This window comes from Sciurus carolinensis, chromosome 1 (genome assembly GCF_902686445.1).
Source record: "Sciurus carolinensis chromosome 1, mSciCar1.2, whole genome shotgun sequence".
Taxonomy (NCBI): Eukaryota; Metazoa; Chordata; class Mammalia; order Rodentia; family Sciuridae; genus Sciurus; species Sciurus carolinensis.
The window spans coordinates 136,994,516-137,015,621 of NC_062213.1; the positions used below are offsets into that span (position 1 = coordinate 136,994,516).

General features: G+C 36.1%; 1 protein-coding gene across 2 annotated transcripts in view; it reads left to right on the forward strand.

Annotated features, from left to right (window-relative positions):
* Col24a1 (collagen type XXIV alpha 1 chain) overlaps positions 1-21,106 on the forward strand; it is a 391,233-nt gene that overhangs the window by 333,302 nt on the left and 36,825 nt on the right. Inside the window, exons 49-54 of one of the 2 annotated variants that reach the window (XR_007104846.1) lie at positions 679-786; positions 878-931; positions 1,263-1,325; positions 10,989-11,042; positions 17,293-17,328; positions 17,492-17,607. Coding sequence is in view for 1 of the 2 variants with exons in the window: in XM_047523663.1 (XP_047379619.1) it covers positions 679-786; positions 878-931; positions 1,263-1,325; positions 10,989-11,042; positions 17,293-17,328 (315 nt within the window). In the remaining variant the exon portion in view is untranslated. The remainder of the gene's footprint in view (positions 1-678; positions 787-877; positions 932-1,262; positions 1,326-10,988; positions 11,043-17,292; positions 17,329-17,491; positions 17,608-21,106) is intronic. The other variant, XM_047523663.1, reaches the window with a different exon arrangement.

The window sequence follows — 21,106 nt, forward strand, 5'->3', positions numbered from 1 at the left end:
TATCTATCTCTGAAATTCACCTGATTCCTAAGTTTACCTTTAGAAATGGTATAAAAAGTATTCCAACTCTCATTTCAACAACAACAACAAAAATCAAAATAAATGAAAACAGTGACTCAAAAATATGATAATGGAAATTATGTATATCATTAAAGTGGGCTTTTAGGGAATAAAGGGACCTAAGGAAATAGATAATGGAAATTTCTTAATGATGGAACTGAGATGATAATCATGGCAAAAACATGGGTCTGCACTTCAGAGGACTGCTCTGTTTCTGCTATCAGATGACTGAATCATCTCCGGATGGTAGGAAAAATACAGTAAAATGATGTTAATTCAAATAATACGCAAGTTCCATCTCATGTAACCGCCCCCCCCACACACACACACTGCACCTTCATCCATCCCCTTCTAGTTTTACAGGTACCTCCTACTCTCCACTTTACACACTTATCACCACAATCTCTGGAATTTTCTTTCCCTGCTGTTATTTCTCTTGTTCATTAAAATCAAATATTACTTGCTGGAAAATATTGGTAGAGAGGACAATCATTTAGAATTTGATTTCCCCAGTGCTTTTACTATGTTTAAAGATGGATATGTCTTTGAGTTTCACTTAAAAGTCAATATGTTTACAAGTTCTGAGGTCAAGATCACCTTTCTTTGTTTTGTCCACAGGGTGAACAAGGGCTACCTGGTCAATCTGGAATTCAAGGTAAAAGAGGTCGCAGAGGAACACAAGGTGATCAAGGACCACATGGAGAGCCTGGTCTGAAAGGGCAGCCTGTATGTGCCAACTCAGAAATTCACCAAGCACCCATCCTACAAACCAAGCCACCAGTGCACAGTAATGATTATCATGTCTGTTCACTTGCAGGGTGAACATGGTGATCAAGGTTTAACAGGTTTCCAAGGATTCCCAGGCCCCAAGGTATGTTTACATATTTTCTTTTCATCTTCTACCTATCTAGAAAAAGAGTTGTTGAAATATCAATATTTAGTGTCTGAATTGAACTTTTCTTTTTTTAATCTGCATAATTTCAATTGTGACAGTCATATATTTAAATTTTCATCATTTTAATTGTTAAACATATGTAATTATGCATTTTCCTGGAAATTTTATTGTATGATTTCCTTTTGTTCCCATTTTTAAGAGTATTTTTGAAGAATAGGTTCTTGATAGATGGGTGTAAGATTATTTCATTTGTAAAATATTAACATAGAGCTAAAATTTTGGCTTTTTCTTTTTATTATATGTCTAGGGTCCTGAGGGGGATGCTGGCATTGTTGGAATATCAGGTCCTAAAGGTCCTATTGGGCAAAGAGTAAGTGTAGAGTCATATTACCTACCTAGAAATTGCGCTTCTTTGTTTGCTGTAGGACTTATGAACTCAAAAAAATAGTATACCCCAAATTAATAGTTTAGTAAAATGATTTTTCAGATAGAAACTCATAAGAGTACATACAGAGTTCAACCTTTTGCAGTTCATAAATTCACTTGAGCAAAATACCCCCATAGACCACCCATATTTCCCAGTTCTTACTTTAAAAAAAGAATCATCAGAATTACTGTGAAGACTGGAGAATGTATTTATTAACTCACACTGGTACCAAAAACATAAAGCAGTTTCATGTTATAAGCATTAATGTAACCGGAGACCAGAGACCACCCCCAACAAACCACCTGGAGAAAGCTTGCCTCTGACCAGATCTCTTCACACTGCACTGTGAAAAATATTTCCCAATAACTATGTTTTCCCAGCTCAGGGGCAAGTATCCCAAGAGAGTTATGGGAGTTGCTTAAGGAATTTCAGACTCAGGGTCTGAAGAACTCTAATTAGCATTTTAGCACCTGTAGTTTCAACCTCTAGAGAATATAAGTAAATTAACAGCAGATAATGGTTATTATTTTCATTTTGTTTTTATTAATCATAGTCTGATAATTGATGAGATACTTTATAAAACTAAAATTTTTAAAAAGGCTTAAAAACTCCAAACCAGAGTTTGACTGGAGTAGTAACATCTATATAGCTAACTACAACTGCCAAGGCCAAGTGTGGAGAGAACAGAGAGGAAGATGGGAAGCAGCTCAGATGCAGTAGAGAGGAGTCTTAAAAAGCTTTACAACCGGGGGCCAAGATGGCGGACTAGAGGGCAGCTGCATTTCACGTTGCTCCAGGACGCAAGATTCAAAAGAGGAGATAGTGAGAGACTTGGGACCAACTCAAAGCCGCCGGGTGAGTCTCTCCCATTGGGGAGGTGTCCCGGATGGGGCGGTAGCCCCGGAACGCAGGGAACTTTGTGAAGTAGAGTTGCTTGGCGAGACGCCCCTCCCCCCTGCTGGAGCGATAAACACGGACAACTGGGATCATCGTAGAGGAGGCGGCTCAGCACAGCACTTGGACTCGGAGCAACCACTGGGACTCCGGGCGGCTGCCTGAGGAGGAACTGCGTGGCGAGCTGTGTGGACGCAGAACGACCACTTCTGAACACGGGGGGTTGCCCGGAGGAAGAGGAGAAGCCCGGCGGGTCGCTTGGTCTAGGAGTGACTGCATCAGAGCCACAGGTGGTTGCCAGAGGAGGAGCTTCGTGGCGAGCTGTTTGAACTCAGAACGACTGCTCCAGAACACCGGTGGCCTGCCTGGAGGAGGAGAGCGGTGGGACGCTTGGTCTAGGAGTGACTGCATCAGAGCCACAGGTGGTTGCCAGAGGAGGAGGCGAGTGGTGAGTTGATTGGACTAAAAGCGACTGCTCCTGAACACGGGTGGCCTGCCTGGAGGAGGAGCGTGGTGGGTCACTTGGTCTCGGAGCCACCGCTCCTGAACACCCGGGGGGCTACCCCAAGGAGGAGGAGGAGGAACAGGGCGGGTCACTTGGACTTGGAGTGACTGCCTAGGGCTATGGGTGGTTGGCGGGAGGAGGAGACCCGAAGTGAGTTGCTTGGACTCCTAGTGACTGAGTCGGAAACCGGGCGGCTGTCCAGAGGAGGAGGTGTGTGGCAGGTCTCTGGGTCTCGGAGCTATGGTACGGGACTCCAGGTGGTGGCTCAGGGGAGGGGCTGCATAGCCAGGCGATTGGTGCAGAGCAGGGTCCCAGGAGCTAGGTGGCTTCTTGCTGGAAGAGCCGCACAGAGACATGCCTAGGGGCGGATCAAAGTTTCCAGGACTGAGGGCAGATTCTCTGGGAGAGGCAGCCTAAGGAGACTCGCCTGCGAAGGGTGAGGCTCCCAGGCCCAGGACGTAGGTCCAGGCCCCTGAGATCGTTGCAGAGGAAGACAGCCCAGCCCAGGCGGTAGTTGTAGATTGAGGGGAACCTCTAGGAGGGCAACTGACCAGCAAGACGTCCCCACCAAGTGAGTCTTCCCGGCCGGGGGAGGTTTTCCCACAGGGACGGTAAAACCAGAGACACAGGCACAAACAGGCCTTGCCTCAGCCCGCAGTCTAGTTCCCCATTGGATGACCATTGGTCAACAAGTGGAGGCACCTCTGCCCACTAGCAGGAAATATACGCCACCTGAGGGTCACCACCCCTAGAGAGGCAGCTTCTTCGTGGAGCTCTGCATTATCAACCTCCTCCAAGACTTCAGGCTACTGAAGGATAAGAGGGGATATACTAGCAATCTTCAGGGACATTATAAATCGATAGAGGAAATCTGTAATATCTTAATGACCCACTGACTCCTGAACAATATGAGAAAACAAGGGAAGAAAATGCCCCAAACAAATCTAGATGTTACATCAATAAAATCCAATGACAGCATGGCAGAAGAAATGACAGAAAGGGAGTTCAGAATGTACATAATTAAAATGATTAGGGAAGCAAACGATGAGATGAAAGAGCAAATGCAGGCATTGAACGATCGCACCAATCGACAGTTAACAGAGCAAATTCAGGAAGCAAAAGATCATTTCAATAAAGAGTTAGAGATATTGAAAAAAAACCAAACAGAAATCCTTGAAATGAAGGAAACAATAAACCAAATTAAGAACTCCATAGAAAGCATAACCAATAGGATAAAACACCTGGAAGACAGAAGCTCAGATATTGAAGACAAAATATTTAACCTCGAAAACAAAGTTGAACAAACAGAGAAGATGGTGAGAAATCATGAACAGAATCTCCAAGAACTATGGGATATCATGAAAAGGCCAAATTTGAGAATTATTGGGATTGAGGAAGGCTTAGAGAAACAAACCAAAGGAATGAACAATCTATTTGAAGAAATAATATCAGAAAATTTCCCAAATCTGAAGAATGAAATGGAAAATCAAGTCCAAGAGGCTTATAGGACTCCAAATACACAAAATTACAACAGACCCACACCAAGGCACATTATAATGAAAATACCTAACATACAAAATAAAGACAGAGGTTTAAATGCTGTGAGAGAAAAGAACCAAATTACATTCAGGGGGAAACCAATATGGATATCAGCAGATTTTTCAATCCAGACCCTAAAAGCTAGAAGGGCCTGGAACAACATTTTTCAAGCTCTGAAAGAAAATGGATGCCAACCAAGAATCTTATACCCAGCAAAAATTACCTTCAAATTTGACGATGAAATAAAATCATTCCATGATAAACAAAAGCTAAAAGAATTTACAAAAAGAGCCAGCATTACAGAACATTCTCAGCAAAATATTTCATGAGGAAGAAATAAAAAACAAGCAAATCAGCAAAGGGAGGAATTATCCTAAAGGAACTGTCAAATAAAGGAGGAACCAAGATGTGTCAAAAATTTTAAATATGAACCAAATGACCGGGAATACAAATCATATCTCAATAATAACCCTGAATGTTAATGGCCTGAATTCATCAATCAAAAGACATAGACTGGCAGATTGGATTAAAAAGAAAGATCCAACAATATGTTGCCTGCAAGAGACTCACCTCATAGAAAGAGATACCCACAGACTAAAGGTGAAATGATGGGGAAAAACATACCATGCACATGGACTCAGCAAAAAAGCTGGAGAATCCATCCTCATTTCAGATAATGTGGACTTCAAGCCAATATTAGTCAGAAGGGATAAAGAAGGACATTTCATACTGCTCAAGGGAAGCATAAATCAGCAAGATATAACAATCATAAACATCTATGCCCCAAACAGTGGCTCATCCATGTATGTTAAACAAATCCTTCTCAATTTTAGAAACCAAACAGACCATAACACAATAATACTAGGTGATTTTAACACGCCTCTTTCACCACTGGACAGATCTTCCAAACAAAAATTGAACAAAGAAACCATAGATCTCAATAACACAATCAATAATTTAGACTTAACAGACATTTATAGAATATACCATCCAACCAAGAGCAAATACACTTTCTTCTCGGCAGCACATGGATCCTTCTCTAAAATAGACCATATATTATGCCACAAAGCTAATGTCAGTGAATAGAAGAAGATAGAGACACTACCTTGTATTCTATCAGATCATAATGGATTGAAGTTACAAATTAATGAAAGAGTAAAAAACAGAAACTACTCCAACACCTGGAGATTAAGCAATATGCTACTATATGATGAATGGATAACAGAAGATATTAGGAAGGAAATTAAAAAATTCTTAGAGGTAAACGAGAACAAAGAAACATCATATCAAAATCTCTGGGACACTATGAAAGCAGTACTTAGAGGAAGATTTATTTCATGGAGCGCATTTAATAAAAGAAGTAAAACTCAAAAAATAAATGACCTAACACTACAGCTCAAAGCCCTAGAAAAAGAAGAACAGACCAACACCAAAAGTAGTAGAAGACAGGAAATAGTCAAACTCAGAGCTGAAATCAACGAAATTGAAACGAAAGAAACAATACAAAAAATTGACAAAATAAATAGTTGGTTCTTCGAAAAAATAAACAAAATTGATAAACCTTTAGCCACACTAACAGAGAAGACGAGAGAAAACCCAAATCACTAAAATTCGGAATGAACAAGGAAATATCACAACAGACACGACTGAAATACAAAACATAATTAGAAGCTATTTTGAAAATCTATACTCCAACAAAATAGAAAATTTCGAAGACATCAACAGGTTTCTAGAGACATATGAATTGCCTAAACTGAACGAGGAGGACATACACAATTTAAATAGACCAATTTCAAGTAATGAAATAGAAGAAGTCATCAAAAGCCTACCAACAAAGAAAAGTCCAGGACCAGATGGGTTCTCAGCCGAGTTCTACAAAACTTTTAAAGAAGAGCTCATTCCAATACTTCTCAAAGTATTCCAGAAAATAGAAGAGGAGGGAACTCTCCCAAACTCATTCTATGAAGCCAATATTACCCTGATTCCTAAACCAGACAGAGACACATCAAGGAAAGAAAATTTCAGACCAATATCCTTAATGAACATCGATGCAAAAATTCTCAACAAAATTTTAGCAAATCGCATACAAAAATATATTAAAAAGATAGTGCACCATGATCAAGTGGGTTTCATCCCAGGGATGCAAGGTTGGTTCAACATCAGGAAATCAATAAATGTAATTCACCATATCAATAGACTTAAAGTCAAGAATCACATGATTATTTCGATAGATGCAGAAAAAGCATTTGATAAAATACAGCACCACTTCATGCTCAAAACACTAGAAAAATTGGGATAGTGGAAACATTCCTTAACATTGTAAAGGCCATCTACGCTAAACCCATGGCTAATATCATTCTAAATGGTGAAAAACTGAAAGCATTCCCTCTAAAAACTGGAACAAGGCAGGGATGCCCTCTTTCACCACTTCTATTAAATATCGTCCTTGAAACTCTAGCCAGAGCAATTAGACAGACCAAAGAAATTAAAGGGTTACGAATAGGAAAAGAAGAACTCAAACTATCCCTATTTGCTGATGATATGATTGTATACTTAGAGGAACCAGGAAATTCCACCAGAAAACTTTTAGAACTCATAAGTGAATTCAGTAAAGTAGCAGGATAAAAGATCAATGCACATAAATCTAAGGCCTTTTTATACATAAGCGATGAATCTTCAGAAAGAGAAATTAGGAAAACTACCCCATTCACAATAGCTTCGAAAAAAATAAAATACTTGGGAATCAATCTCACAAAAGAAGTGAAAGACCTCTACAATGAGAACTACAGAACACTAAAGAAAGAAATTAAAGAAAACCTTAGAAGATGGAAAGATCTCCCATGTTCTTGGATAGGAAGAATTAATATTGTCAAAATGGCCATACTACCAAAAGTGCTATACAGATTCAATGCAATTCCAATTAAAATCCCAATGATGTACCTTACAGAAATAGAGCAAGCAATTATGAAATTCATCTGGAAGATTAAAAAACCCAGAATAACTAAAGCAATCCTTGGCAGAAAGAGTGAAGCAGGGGGTATCGCAATACCAGATCTTCAACTCTACTACAAAGCAATAGTAACAAAAACGGCATGGTATTGGTACCAAAATAGAAAGGTGGATCAATGGTACAGAATAGAGGACTCGGACACAAATCCAAATAAATACAATTTTCTTATACTAGACAAAGGGGCCAAAAATATGCAATGGAGAAAAGATAGCCTCTTCAACAAATGGTGCTGGGAGAATTGGAAATCCATATGCAACAGAATGAAACTAAACCCATATCTCTCACCATGCACGAAACTAAACTCAAAATGGATTAAGGATCTCGGAATCAGACCAGAGACCTTGCATCTTATAGAAGAAAAATTAGGTCCAGAGCTTCAACATGTCGGCTTAGGACCAGACTTCCTCAACAGGACTCCCATAGCACAAGAAATAAAAGCAAGAATTAATAACTGGGATAGATTCAAACTAAAAAGTTTTCTCTCAGCAAAGGAAACTATCAGCAATGCAAAGAAAGAGCCTACAGAGTGGGAGAAAATCTTTGCCAATCATACTTCAGATAGAGCACTAATCTCCAGAATCTATAAAGAACTCAAAAAACTCTACACCAAGAATGCAAGTAATCCAATCGACAAATGGGCTAAGGAAATGAATAGACACTTCACAGAAGAAGATCTACAAGCAATCAACAAACATATGGAAAAATGTTCAACATCTCTAGTAATAAGAGAAATGCAAATCAAAACCACCCTAAGATTCCATCTCACCCCAATTAGAATGGCGATTATCAAGAATACAAGCAACAACAGGTGTTGGCGAGGATGTGGGGAGAAAGGTACACTCATACATTGCTGGTGGGGCTGCAAATTAGTGCAGCCACTCTGGAAAGCAGTGTGGAGATTCCTTAGAAAACTTGGAATGGAAACACCATTTGACCCAGCTATCCCACTCCTTGGCCTATACCCAAAGGACTTAAAATCAGCATATTACAGAGATACAGCCACATCAATGTTCATAGCTGCTCAGTTCACAATAGCCAGATTGTGGAACCAACCTAGATGTCCTTCAATTGATGAATGGATAAAGAAAATGTGGTATATATATACAATGGAATATTACTCAGCCATAAAGAATGATAAAATTATGGCATTTGCAGGCAAATGGATGAAACTGGAGAATATCATGCTAAGTGAGATAAGCCAATCTCAAAAAGCCAAAGGAAGAATGATATCGCTAATAAGTGGATGATGACACATAATGGGGGGTGGGAGGGTTTAGTGTTGGGGTTGGAGTTGGGTTTAGGGAGGGGGGCAGGAATGGAGGAAGGAAGGACTGTATAGAGGGAGGGGAGGGGTGGGAGGGGTGGTGGGAAGGGAAAAAATGGCAGAATGAATCAAACAACATTACCCTATGTAAATTTTTGATTACACAAATGGTATGCCTTTACGCCATGTACAAACAGAGAAACAACATGTATCCCATTTGTTTACCATTAAAAAAAAAAAAAGCTTTACAACCAAAAACCACTGTCTTATATAAAATATAAACCAAAAGTCAGATTTTTTAAATTCTATACCCCTTCCCTAATTATTCCTCTAAGTTCTTTTCAATAATACAAACATCAGTATTATCATGGGAATGTTTATTTAAAGACCTTGCTCAACATTTCTTCAGGTATAGATTTATTGGTTATTTCATGATTTCTGAGAAAACAGGGAAAATCAGTATTTTTATGTAGAGTCCAATTCTTGATTATCCAAAAGATCAGTTATATATATGAATAGACTATAATAAATACCACTTTTAAGTTCTTATGTATATTATGTGTCTCCACTGATTAAATCCATTCATTCTCATTTCACTAAGTTCTCAATTAATTAAATCCTTTCTTGGTCTTGTCAAAAAGAAAGTGGTTGCCTGCCTCCCACCTGACCTACACAGGTTCTCATGAGGCGCTGAATCTCTGTGGGCCACGATCTGACCCTATATTGCTTTGCAGGTCTAGAAGTAAGAGTAAAGTTCTGGTGACTAGCTCATAACTATTAATTTATAAGCACAGTTATTCATTGACAAGTAAAGCATCTTGATATGTTAATTTTAGCAAAACACTATTATATACCAGGAATTGGTGTTCAGTTTGTATCCCTTTTATCATTTAATTCTCATAAAAATCCTGGGAGGGATGCTGACATCCCCACTTTGCAAATGGGAAAAACAAATCTCTGAAAGATAATTTGTTTGAGACCATATTTGGCTGGTGTAATAGAGGAGCCAGAATTTGAATTCATACCTGATAGATGAAATCATATGTTATTGGATTGCTTTCTAACTGCAGAATTGAAATATAGAATGGATGTAAAGTGGACTAATACCTAGTTCCTGCCCTCAAATCAATAAATATTTGACAATTAAATAAAATTGAACTAGGAAATCTGGATTAATTAATTGTCCTCCATTTTAAACATGTGCTTTTGTAGATAACTAGTACCCACCATTCATATCATAGCACTTCATCTTTTAAATACATTTAGATAAATATAGAGAATTCTTTTTTGGTTCACTTTTTCTAGAGTCCAAGTATACCTCTCATTCTTTTAATAAACCTTTATTCAAAAAGTCACATAACAGTTGTGTTTATCAAAACGTTCTTAACATTACTTGTTTGTGTGTGAAAACCAGTCTAGAAGACATATTGGATTGGATTAAGGAATCAAGTCTTTTGATTCAATTTTGGATCTTTGAAATTTGAGTGCCATATTTACAAATTATCACTTAAAGTCGATTTTTGTGTTTAAAAATGATTCCATTAGATTTAGACCAACAAGTAATTTCACTCCAAGCTAATTAATATTAAAACTATCAATCGATAGACCAAATGATAATATAATTATTTCAATTGTTAGTATTCTGTTCTCTGTACCTCTGCCAGAGTCAGGGAAAGATAAAGCCTGTTAGACATCTACATGTATGTATTCCAGGTTAAGTTTAGCCAGAAAGACAATTTTATAGGCAGTAGAAATTGGAGTGGAAATTGTTTTCATTGGGAAACAAGAGGCTTCATACCTAGTATGGAAGGAATTTGCCAGAGTTTGAGCTCATTCAAGTTTATCTTCAAAAGCAAATACCATCTTACAGTTTAAAAGGCTCTTTTCATATTTAATTTCCCAGTGGCCCTATTTTACAGATAAAGAAATTAAAATTTGGTTGGTCACATATGATACCCCCTAGTTCTTTCCTGTATTCTATATTAAATGCTTCAAGTCATTCAAACATTTATTCCTTCAGCATCTGTACAAAATTTGTCAAAATTTTGTTCATCATTCTATACTTTTTTTTTAAAATAGTTTCATTGGTTAGGTAATGACACATGTATAAAATGTATCATTTGACTTATCACCACACAAAATTTTGATTCCGATTTGTATTTATTGGAAATTATACATATATAGCTGTTCTGAAAGGAAACTATAGTAGTATGCACAATTGTGTCATATACTGTTAATCAAGATCACTAGGATTTCTACTAATACTATAAGATTTTATAATAAGAATCATAATTATTCACACATGACTATCTTACCATTGTACAAAAAATTTCTTTGGGGTTTTTCTGAATTATACTGAGAATGAGATTGACTGTTTTTCTTTAATCCAAACAGGGAAACACTGGCCCTCTTGGCAGAGAAGGTATAATAGGCCCAACTGGTAGAACTGTAAGTTTGTCACAATACAGGTCTTTTCTTTCTTTTTATACTTTTTGTTGTTGTTGTTGTTGTTGTTTGTCTTTATTCCTATTTCTAGAATAGTCCACAGAGTATCATCCTGGATATTTGAGAAACAAAGGACAAAAATGCATGTACAGTCTTCTTCTGAATGTCATTCCTGAGAACCTAGGGATCTTATCTCTAATGAAGAAAGTGTGAGCAGTAAAGCTGACCCTTAACACTGCAGCTGGGCAAAAAGATAGAACAGAGCCTAGAAATGGGGTGTCATAAGAATAGAAAAGAGGCTATAAAAATGGGTTCATTTTCTGAAAGAAAGAACAAAGATAGCAAAGAAGTGCAGACTGCCAATATTTGGATCTCAGGAAGTACCCACTATAAAGGAAAGAAATAAAGAATGATGGAACCAACAGGAAAACCAGGATAGGGCCAGGTTAGGCAGATGAAAATTTCAAGGAAGGAGTGGGCAACAGTGATCTTTGAGAGAGCAAGTTGTAGTAAATGATGCAGTGCAGATTACAGTGAAGAAAGAGGTAAATAAAATATTTAGTAACTTTTCTCAAAAATCTTTAACTCATAGGATTTTTTTGTTTTGTTTTGTTTTGTTTTGTCCCCTACCCCGCCCCCCACACACAACTTTTCTCAAATGCTTATAGCAAATTTTGGATTAGATATTTCTATTTCTATTTAATTAATGAGGAAACAAGGTATATAGAGGCTCACTTAGTCATTCAAAGTAATAGAGCTAGTGAATTATATATCTAATGTTTCTTACTTTAAGACCCAGTGCTTTTATAAACTCCTTTCAAGCTATGTCTGGAGAGGGAACAGACCACATATTGCAGGGCTTTAAGAAATATGGCTATGAAGTAAAATAAAGAAATAAGATAGTGACTGGGGAGATGGTCATGGGAAAGTTCTGCACGAACATAACAGTGCAAACAAGAGAAGGAGCACATAAAAAAGGGCCAGATTAAGACTTAGAGAGGAAAGATTCATTCCCTCAGGGAAGTCAGTATTTTGAGTCATTTTAAATTATTATTTATAGATACGCAAATAAATAAAAATAGAATTCTTCAAGGTTTAAGTACAATTACTCTGATAAATTTGAAGAACCCACCACCAAAGTTGTTTTTTAATCAAAAGAAAGAAAATGTGTATCTCAACATCTCTAGATTTCCAACACTTGCCCCTCAGAGCCATATAAGATTTTAAGTGGGAAAATTCTCATATTTCAGTGGGTGGTTCTTTAGATAGCTAAAGAGCACATACTGTTCTGATTATGGAATGATTGTTCACCTCTCTCAACAATGTGTAATATTAATTGGTCAAGGAAAATGTGATCAAGAAATGTCTCAATTAAAATATTTCAGTATGCTTTGTTTATAGACAATTTTTAAAGGCCCTTATAAAATCCAGCATGCATATCAAATTTTTTCTATTTTCTGTTTTTTCCATTATAACAAGAAAAGTTTATTATGAAAAAATAAGCATTTGAGAATGGCAAAAGATTGTGAAAAAATAGTGGTGGAGGTAAGGGGCTTCCTTTTCCAAATAAAACAATAATAGTACTACAAAGTAAATGAAATTATATTGTAGTAAAAATAAATAACTGGATCAGTATAACAGACTAGAAAATATATGGGAATTAGATCTATGAATATACAGGAATTATAACAAAAATAGTATATCCATTAGGATGGTTTAGCTAGAAGTAATAGAAACCCTAAATCAAACTGGGTTTAATATGGAAGTTTATGTCACATAATAAGAAGCCCAGTGGTAGGAAGGGCTTCAGATTTGGTTAAGTTAATAACTCGATTATGTTACCCAAGACCATGCTCTTTCTATATCTCTACTTTTTTTTTTCCTTTAAAAAACAGTTTATCAAAATAGACAAGGAAGTAATAGATCAAAATAGTCCAGTAACTATAAATTGAATTCTTAATTAAAAAATCTTCCAAGAAAGAAGATTCTGAGTCAGAGGCCTTCATTGATAAATTCTTTTTTTTTTTAAATATGGGAATGGCTTTTATTCTGATTATAAAAGTAGTATGTGTTATTGTAAACACTTTAAGCAACAAAAATACAGTTGTAAATATATTATAATATTTACTCTTAACAGTTTGGAACACCTTGAACCACACACACACACAGAAAACTATAAATACACTATATTGATAAAGATTAATTATAAAAATGATAGATGGTCATAAAAAAGGAGGTTTGAAAAACCAGCCTCTTTCAACAGTCTGCGATCCATTTTTTTGAGTATGGAACTTTGAATGGCAGCTGCCTTGTTGATATGATTTCATCTCATTTTGGCAACAAAACTTCAGTTTTGTTGACTTTAAAATTCTAGTTTCTTAACAGGTACTTATCAACCCCCCCCCCCCCACCAATTTCCTTTATTTTCAACTGCTTCACGTTTGTCAGAACATTTCTACTTAGTCTAGCTATTTTTCAAACTTCATTTTGATAATCATCTCATTAAAAAGTACTACAGAGGACTCATGTTTATTTGTTGTTTAAACATGGCTCATTAAACCACTATTCAAATCTCTGAATGCGTTCGCTAATATATTTCATAACAAACATATATTCATAAGCCTTTTTATATTGTCCACATGCTCACCATTCATTGATAAATTTCATCAAACATTTTAAGGAAGAAATAATGCCAATATTAAACAAAGTAATATAATGGAAGAGGAAGAAATTCTTTCTAATCTACTTTTGGGATCACTATAACTCATACCAAAACCTGACAAAGAAATTACAAGAAACTTATAGACCAATCTTCATAAACATATATGTAAAAATCTTTAATAAAATATTAGCAAATTGTCTCTAGCAATGAATAGGAAGGATAATACAGCTTAGCTAAGTGGGTTTGATTCCTGGAATGCAAGGCTGGTTTTACATTAAAAATTAAATCCCTGTAAATCAGCACATTTACAGGCTAAAGAAGAGAGTTCAAGTAGATGTGGAAAACAAAACTCTTAGCAAACTAGAAATAGAAGGGCGTGTCCTCATGGTGGGAAGCAAGCAGAGTAGTCTCCATTAGGTTTCAGGGCAAAAGATCTCAGGCAAGCCAGGCTGTGTGAGCCAGCAGACACTGTCACTCAGCAGGCCTGACCCTGAGACTCAGCAGTCACTCAGGGACTCTGGCCATGGTCTCAGCCCCATCTTTTCCCTGGACTCCACAATCAACCTGAAGAACACAACGTCAGCTTCTGCTAGACCTTCCTCCCGGGACAGAAAGTGCTGGCTCAGATCAGAACATCCAGGCTGTCTAACAGTCCCATTTACCACTGTAAATAAGCCCACAGGCCCCTGGGTCAGCAACCTGTGTGTGTGGGCTGGTTGTCATATCTCTACTCTTCTAACCTGAATGTTACTTTCATTTTGAAACTCATACCAAGAAAATTTAGAATTTCTTAGGAATCACATTCAGACATTGCAAATTCTTCATATCTAATTGACCAGCCTTCAGCCACATGCCTACAATTAAAACAGTGATCAAGAGAGAAGATGGAATTACTTTGAGTGTCATAATTGCTGTAAGAAATTAGAACCCGACAGATAGTGGACTGAGACAGACATCATTACCCTATGTACATGTATGATTACATGAATGGTATGAATCTACATCATGCAGAACCATAGAAATGAAAAGTTGTACCCCATTTGTGTGCAGTGAATCAAAATGCAGTCTGTAAAGATATTTAAAAATAAAAAAATAGAAAAGGAAAAAAATTAGTACCACATTCACACACAAAAAAATTTAATCCTTCATGAACTCATAAAGACTTTAATGTAAAAAATGAAAGTAAAAATCTTATAAAAATTATCCAGAAAACTGAAGTATATATAACTTAAGTGTTTGGGAGACCTTATTTACAAGATAAGAAATCTGAATAGTTTTAAAAAAGCAGAAAACCTACTTGAATATTAAAAAAAATATTAAATTTTGTGTGGGGAAAATATCTCCTAAAGTTAAAAGTTACTATAGGGTGGGAAAAAATATTTGTAAAGCATGCAACATAAAACAGTTTCAGTATATAAAGAGCTCTTTAAATTTGGTATAAAAAAGTTAGAAAGCTCAATAGAAAAATGAAAAATAAATTGAAAAAGTCAGTAGTTATTTTAAAAGAGAACCACCTAATTTTAAGTCAGAAATGCAAATTAATTACATCTGACATATTTTATCTAGCCTCTCAAAAGCAGATATAGGGGAATAGTGGTAGAAAAAGTAAATTACAGCAGATATTTGTTCAAATATACATACATTTGTCCTTTAATCAAGCAGTTCTAAGGAATTTGACCCAAAGTTACAGAAGCACCCAATACACTAGGGAATTTTTACACAGTTTTTTTGTTTGTTTGTTTTGTTTTGTTTTGGTGTCAGGGGTACTTAACCACTGAGCTATATCCCCAGCTGTTTTTTTTTTTTTTTTGGGGGGGGTGCGGAGAGTGTCGTTTTGTGACACAGGGTCTCACTAAGTTCTTTAGGGCCTTGCTAAGTTGCCGAGGTTGGCATTGAACTTGCAATTCTGCTGCCTCAGCCTCCCTAGTCTGTAGGATTATAGGCATGCATTACAACCAGTGGGATTCTTCTATTTTTAAACCACTGTATTGACCAAGAACAAAAATGAAATCATGTGAATGCTCATTTATAAAGGAATGGTTGAGGAAACTGTGATCTAGTCATTTCATAGAATATTATGCAATTATTTTTAAAAATTAGTTTTATTTAGTTTGGCTGACTTTCAGTTATTTTGCAATGTATTAAGTGGAAAAGCATGATGTATCAAAGAGTATATAATATTATCCCAGTGTTATAAAATATGATCAATATCTCCCATGAATATGTGACTATATTTATCAATATTTGATTAGAAAAAAGTCTAAAGAGATATGTACCATGTTGTTAACACTGGATTGGGAGTGGAAGAGGATGGGGGAAAAGTACCATAAAGATATTTTAAAAGTTAGTACCTTAATTTAAAACAGATTTAGGACAAGACAGGAAACACAAAAGAAGTAAAGAAGTAATATAAATGGCCAATAAATAATAAAACTATTTTTAGCTTGCAAACAAAGAATGTGACCGAATGGGAAGAAACATGATTCACTGGCCCATATTTTGCAGGTATGCTTGCAATTTCATACAGACTTTCAGGAAGATAGTTTTTAACAAAAATTTTAGAACACAAAGATATTTATCCTAGGGCTGTTAATAATGAAAACAATTAGAAAAATCCCATAAAAATAAAAATTAAATAACATACTGTAATTGGTAAATATGAAGAATTATAATTATCTAGAAGAATGTGGATTGACATGGAAGAGCATCCATGTTATATTATGAAGGTGTAAATTCAGGTTTCAGAAAAGATTAAATAGTATTATCTCATATTTTGCCATAAAATATGTAATTTCCACATTAATGAACACAAAAATATTAACAAGAGTTGAAAAAGCAGAAAGTCCACTCAACACCGCCAGATTACCCATTCTTTTCAAAGTACATGTGGAACATTCATCAAAATATATGATTTTTTGGATTATAAAACAAGTTTACTAAAAAGAACTAAAGTCATACAAGTTATGTTCTCTGGCCATAATGGAAATAAAGTAAAAATCAAAAAGAAAAAGATAATTGGAAACAACACTTGAGAATTAAACCACACATTTCTGAATAATTCATGGATCAAAGATGAAGTCTCAAAGTTAGAAAATATTTTGAACTGAATGAAAATATATGCAACAACAAAATACATGGGATAAAATTCAAAAGAGGGAACTGAAAGAGAAGAAGTAATCTACCCTAAATACAGGGTTTTCAATGGCTGAGAGAAACAAATAATAGAACTTAACCTGAATTTATAAAGATTTTCCCTTCTGAATTGTTTTGTATGATTGTCAGATTCACTGTTCTTACTTGAGAATAGCTTGTTATTCCGATCTCACTTTAAGGTGGAACTAGGGATAATTTACAGACAGCATAATGAATCAGGAGGTTTGGGGGATTTTTGTTTGTTTATTTTGTATTTTGTTTTGTTTTTACTTTGCATTGCTTTACTCAGATAAAGAAAACTAGAATGTATATAAACTAACAAAACAAGTTTACAGAATGTCATGTTTCTGTGTACAATCTGAACTATATTTAATGATATAACACTGATATTAATGATATCAATAACACTGAACTAGTATCTTTTTTTCCTTCTCTTAGGGACCCAGAGGTGAAAAGGGCCTTAGAGGTGAAACTGTAAGTTTAACCAACTTTGTGATTATTTATAATATCCCTTGTTACAAGGCTATCAGCTCTATGAAAGGAAGGACCTTGTTAGGGTTCTTCATTATTATATCTCTGATTCTTGTGGAATAAAAGTAAAATTATAGTTGTCAAGAAGTGGAATTAACCTTTGTAGATATTGCAGTGAAATCTGATAAGCCCTAAATGTGTTGAAGAACCTACCAATCACATTCTCCCCAGATTAACAGTGTGAAATGGAGTGATTATCTGCCTTGTCAGACATCAGAAGAGGTAGGTCATCTTCGATCTTCAGCCATGCCAGCACAGGAACACTGCAAAATTGCTTTAGGTACATACCCACTATATGCAGACAGCACTGACCAGGGCTGCATAGCAGAAGCAGATCATTAGTTACATATTTCAGGAGCACTGCAAAATTGCTTTAGGTACATCCACACTTTATCCAGGCAGCACTGACCAGGGCTGCATAGCAAAAGCAGATCATTAGTTGTATATTTCAGCCAACTAGAAACCATGTTATGAAGTTGGGCAAAAGGTACTTTCAGGACCTAAATGGCTTATACTTTCACTGTTTCCCTATTTTCCAATTAAAGAAGATATTTGTAAAGGGACTATTTCCCTAGAAGAGATAATGTGGAGCTTATTTTTTAAATAAAAAATTTATTGTGTATATTTAGAGTATAAAACATTATATAAGCAATAGATATAGTTTGAAGGTTATCATAATGAAGTAAATTAACTTATTTATTTTTTGTTAATAAACAAGTATATTTATTTGTGTATTTCCTTTTGGTGAATGCTCCATTGTTTGTTTGTTTGTTTTCTATCTCACATAACTGCTCTTTGTTGTTGTTGTTGTTGGGTTGGTGGTGGTGGTGGTGGTGGTGGCAGAGCAGCTAAAATGTACTCATGTGGCATGGGATCCACACTGACCTTATAGGGACATTTGCAATGCATGAGACCCATAAGAATAAACTTTAAGATGGCAGGAAAGCCATGATTAAAAGCTGTTGAGATTACATCATGACTGCAGAGATTTTTCTTTCTCATTGTGGAGTATGCTTGGAACTCAGAATGATTATGTCGCTGTTATATTAATCAACTGAAAAAGGAAATTATGAGATTTTAGATAGTCTAAAAGTTCTAAACGGAGCATTAAAGTAGATGTGTTAAATTTGTAGAAATGTACCCCCACCTTTTCACAGCAGACTTAATATAACAGGAAGCAAGAACATACACACATACAGAAGTCATATCCCCTAGGAGCAGTTGGAAATGAGAAAGAAAAATCAGAAGTCTTATAATTAGCGTAGTTCTCACACCTCTCTGCCTCTGCATGCCTCCCTGACTTAACCTCTGCAAGTACTGTGGCTAGAACATAACTTCCATGAGGATTAGCATACCTCAAGTACTTGTGGCATTTCATGTAAAAAAAAAAAAAATGAGTGGCTATGATGGTTTACAAACTCAATGTATTACAACTGCAATCTTACATTGTAGAAATAAGGCATCCAGAATAAAGCAAGTAACGGCACCAATCAGGCCATCCCCACCAAAGAAAAACAGACAGTTAAAGTCCTTTCAGAGAAGGCCTATCCTGGATGGCAAAGGATCTGGAAGCCATGCCCTGGGAAGACCAGTTGAATTATCTGGGGTATTTAGCCTCTGTCAGATTCTGCAACCTAATCACATCCTTCTTATTTGGTCTGTTCTCTCAGTTCCTGGCTTATGCACCTTCTGTTTCTTTACTATATTCTTTATTTCTTCTGACCTTGAAGTTTTGACTTAAAGATTATTTGCTCAGGGTGGAATTGCTGATATCTTGGCTCTACCCTGCTCCCACCCCTGGACCTAGTCCAATGCCTGGCACCTGTGCCTCAGCTCTTTACTTAAATGTCCTATTATCAGAGAGACTTTTTCTAACTAGTCTATATCTAATAACAATGCCCCCACCTTCCTGAGACTCCTTATCTTTCCTTAACCCATTTCCTTGCAACCTTGCATATTACATATGTATTTTTTTTGTTCTGTCTCCCCTAACTAGAATGTAGTCTCCCAACAGACATTTTATGTGTTCTTATTTGTTTTAATGCTGACATTAAATATAGTTGTAATATAGTTGGCATCCAATAAATATTTCATGAATTATTGGTAAAATTAGAGAAGTTTTGGGGTATTGAAACATAATAGTTGTATTCAAATATTTAACATGTCGCCTTATGAAAGGGAGCATAGATAAAATATGAGTGATAAAATTAAAACAACTTATTATTAAATAGTATTTTCAGTTTCTGTGCTTAGCCTCCTGGGAGATAATGAACTCCATGAAGGCATGAAATATGTTTGATACCACCTAGTCCCTACCTACCATCTTTGATGCCATCTATTCCCCAACTTGTCATAGCACCTGGCACATAATGAGTATACAATAAATATTGAATGAATGAATGAACAGAGTACTGGGCTGAATTCAGCTAGTCGAATAATAAGCAGTCTGATATAATAACAAAGTGCCACATGACAAGATAGTTTTGCGAGATAGTGAGCTCCTATCACTAAAAGCCAATGACATTGTCTTGGAATTATAGAAGTAATTAATATTCCTGCACTACATTCAGAAGTAGAATAGACCCCTTTAAGGTTCCTTCCAGATATTAATGTCCATGATTCTACATAAAAGAGAAAGAAATAAGCTCCCTACGAAAGAAATAAAAAAAGAAAGAGAGTAGAACATAAAGAAGAGTTGTTTGAAGTAGAGGTGAATTATTCCTATTGCTCCATTGACTTCTCTCATTTTTCATCATTGTTACATTGTCTATATTCCTATAATATCTCCTGTAGGCTCTCAACTTCTTTCCATTGCTTTCACTTTTCTCCACCATGATCCATTCTCTACATAGTAACTAGAGTGATATTATTAAAGCATAAATCAGATTATTTCACTCTCCTCTTCCTAAAACCTCCCTGTGACTTGTATTTCAAATGCAACCTAAACTCCTTACCTTGATTTGTAAGGTCCTACATGAACTAGCCCTTCTTTGCCTCTCCGGTCCCATGATGTTCAACTTCGCCCCTGCCAACTACACTGACCTTCTTTCTGTTCTTTGGAATATGGCTTTCTTTTACCAAGAAAATTCTTTCACCTGCTCTTTAAATAACTGACTTTATCTCAATATTCAGGTATCTGCTCAAAAATCATCTTAGAGAAGCCTTCTGTCTCATTATACCTGGCCATTCTCTTTACCAATACCCTGTTTTGTTTTTTTCATAACACTTAGCACTGTTTAAAATTGTTTTCCGTTTCCTCCACTAGAATATAAACTTCATGATAGCAGGGAACTTTGGTTATGTTAGTCCATTTTTTTTTTTGTGCTATAACAAAATTCCTAATATTAGATACTTTCTAAAAAAAAAAAATGCTTATTTACATCATAGTTCTAGAAACTCAAAAACATGGTCCCAGCATCTGCTTGACTGTGGTGAGGGCCTTTTGGCTATATTACAACATAGAGGATGTCATCATGGCAGAAACACATGTAAGAGGGAGAGATCTTGTGGGGGCCAGTCTTGCTTTTTTCTTTCTTTCTTTTTATTAGTTCTTGTTAGTTATACCTAACATTAGGACTCATTTTGACATAATTATAAAAGCATAAATATAATTTCCTCTAATTCAGTCCCCAGTGCTTCCAAGCCCTTTCCTCTTCTCCTCCCTCCCCCTGTCCCCTTCCCTTTACTCTACTGATCTTTCTGCTACTCACTTTAAAAAAGT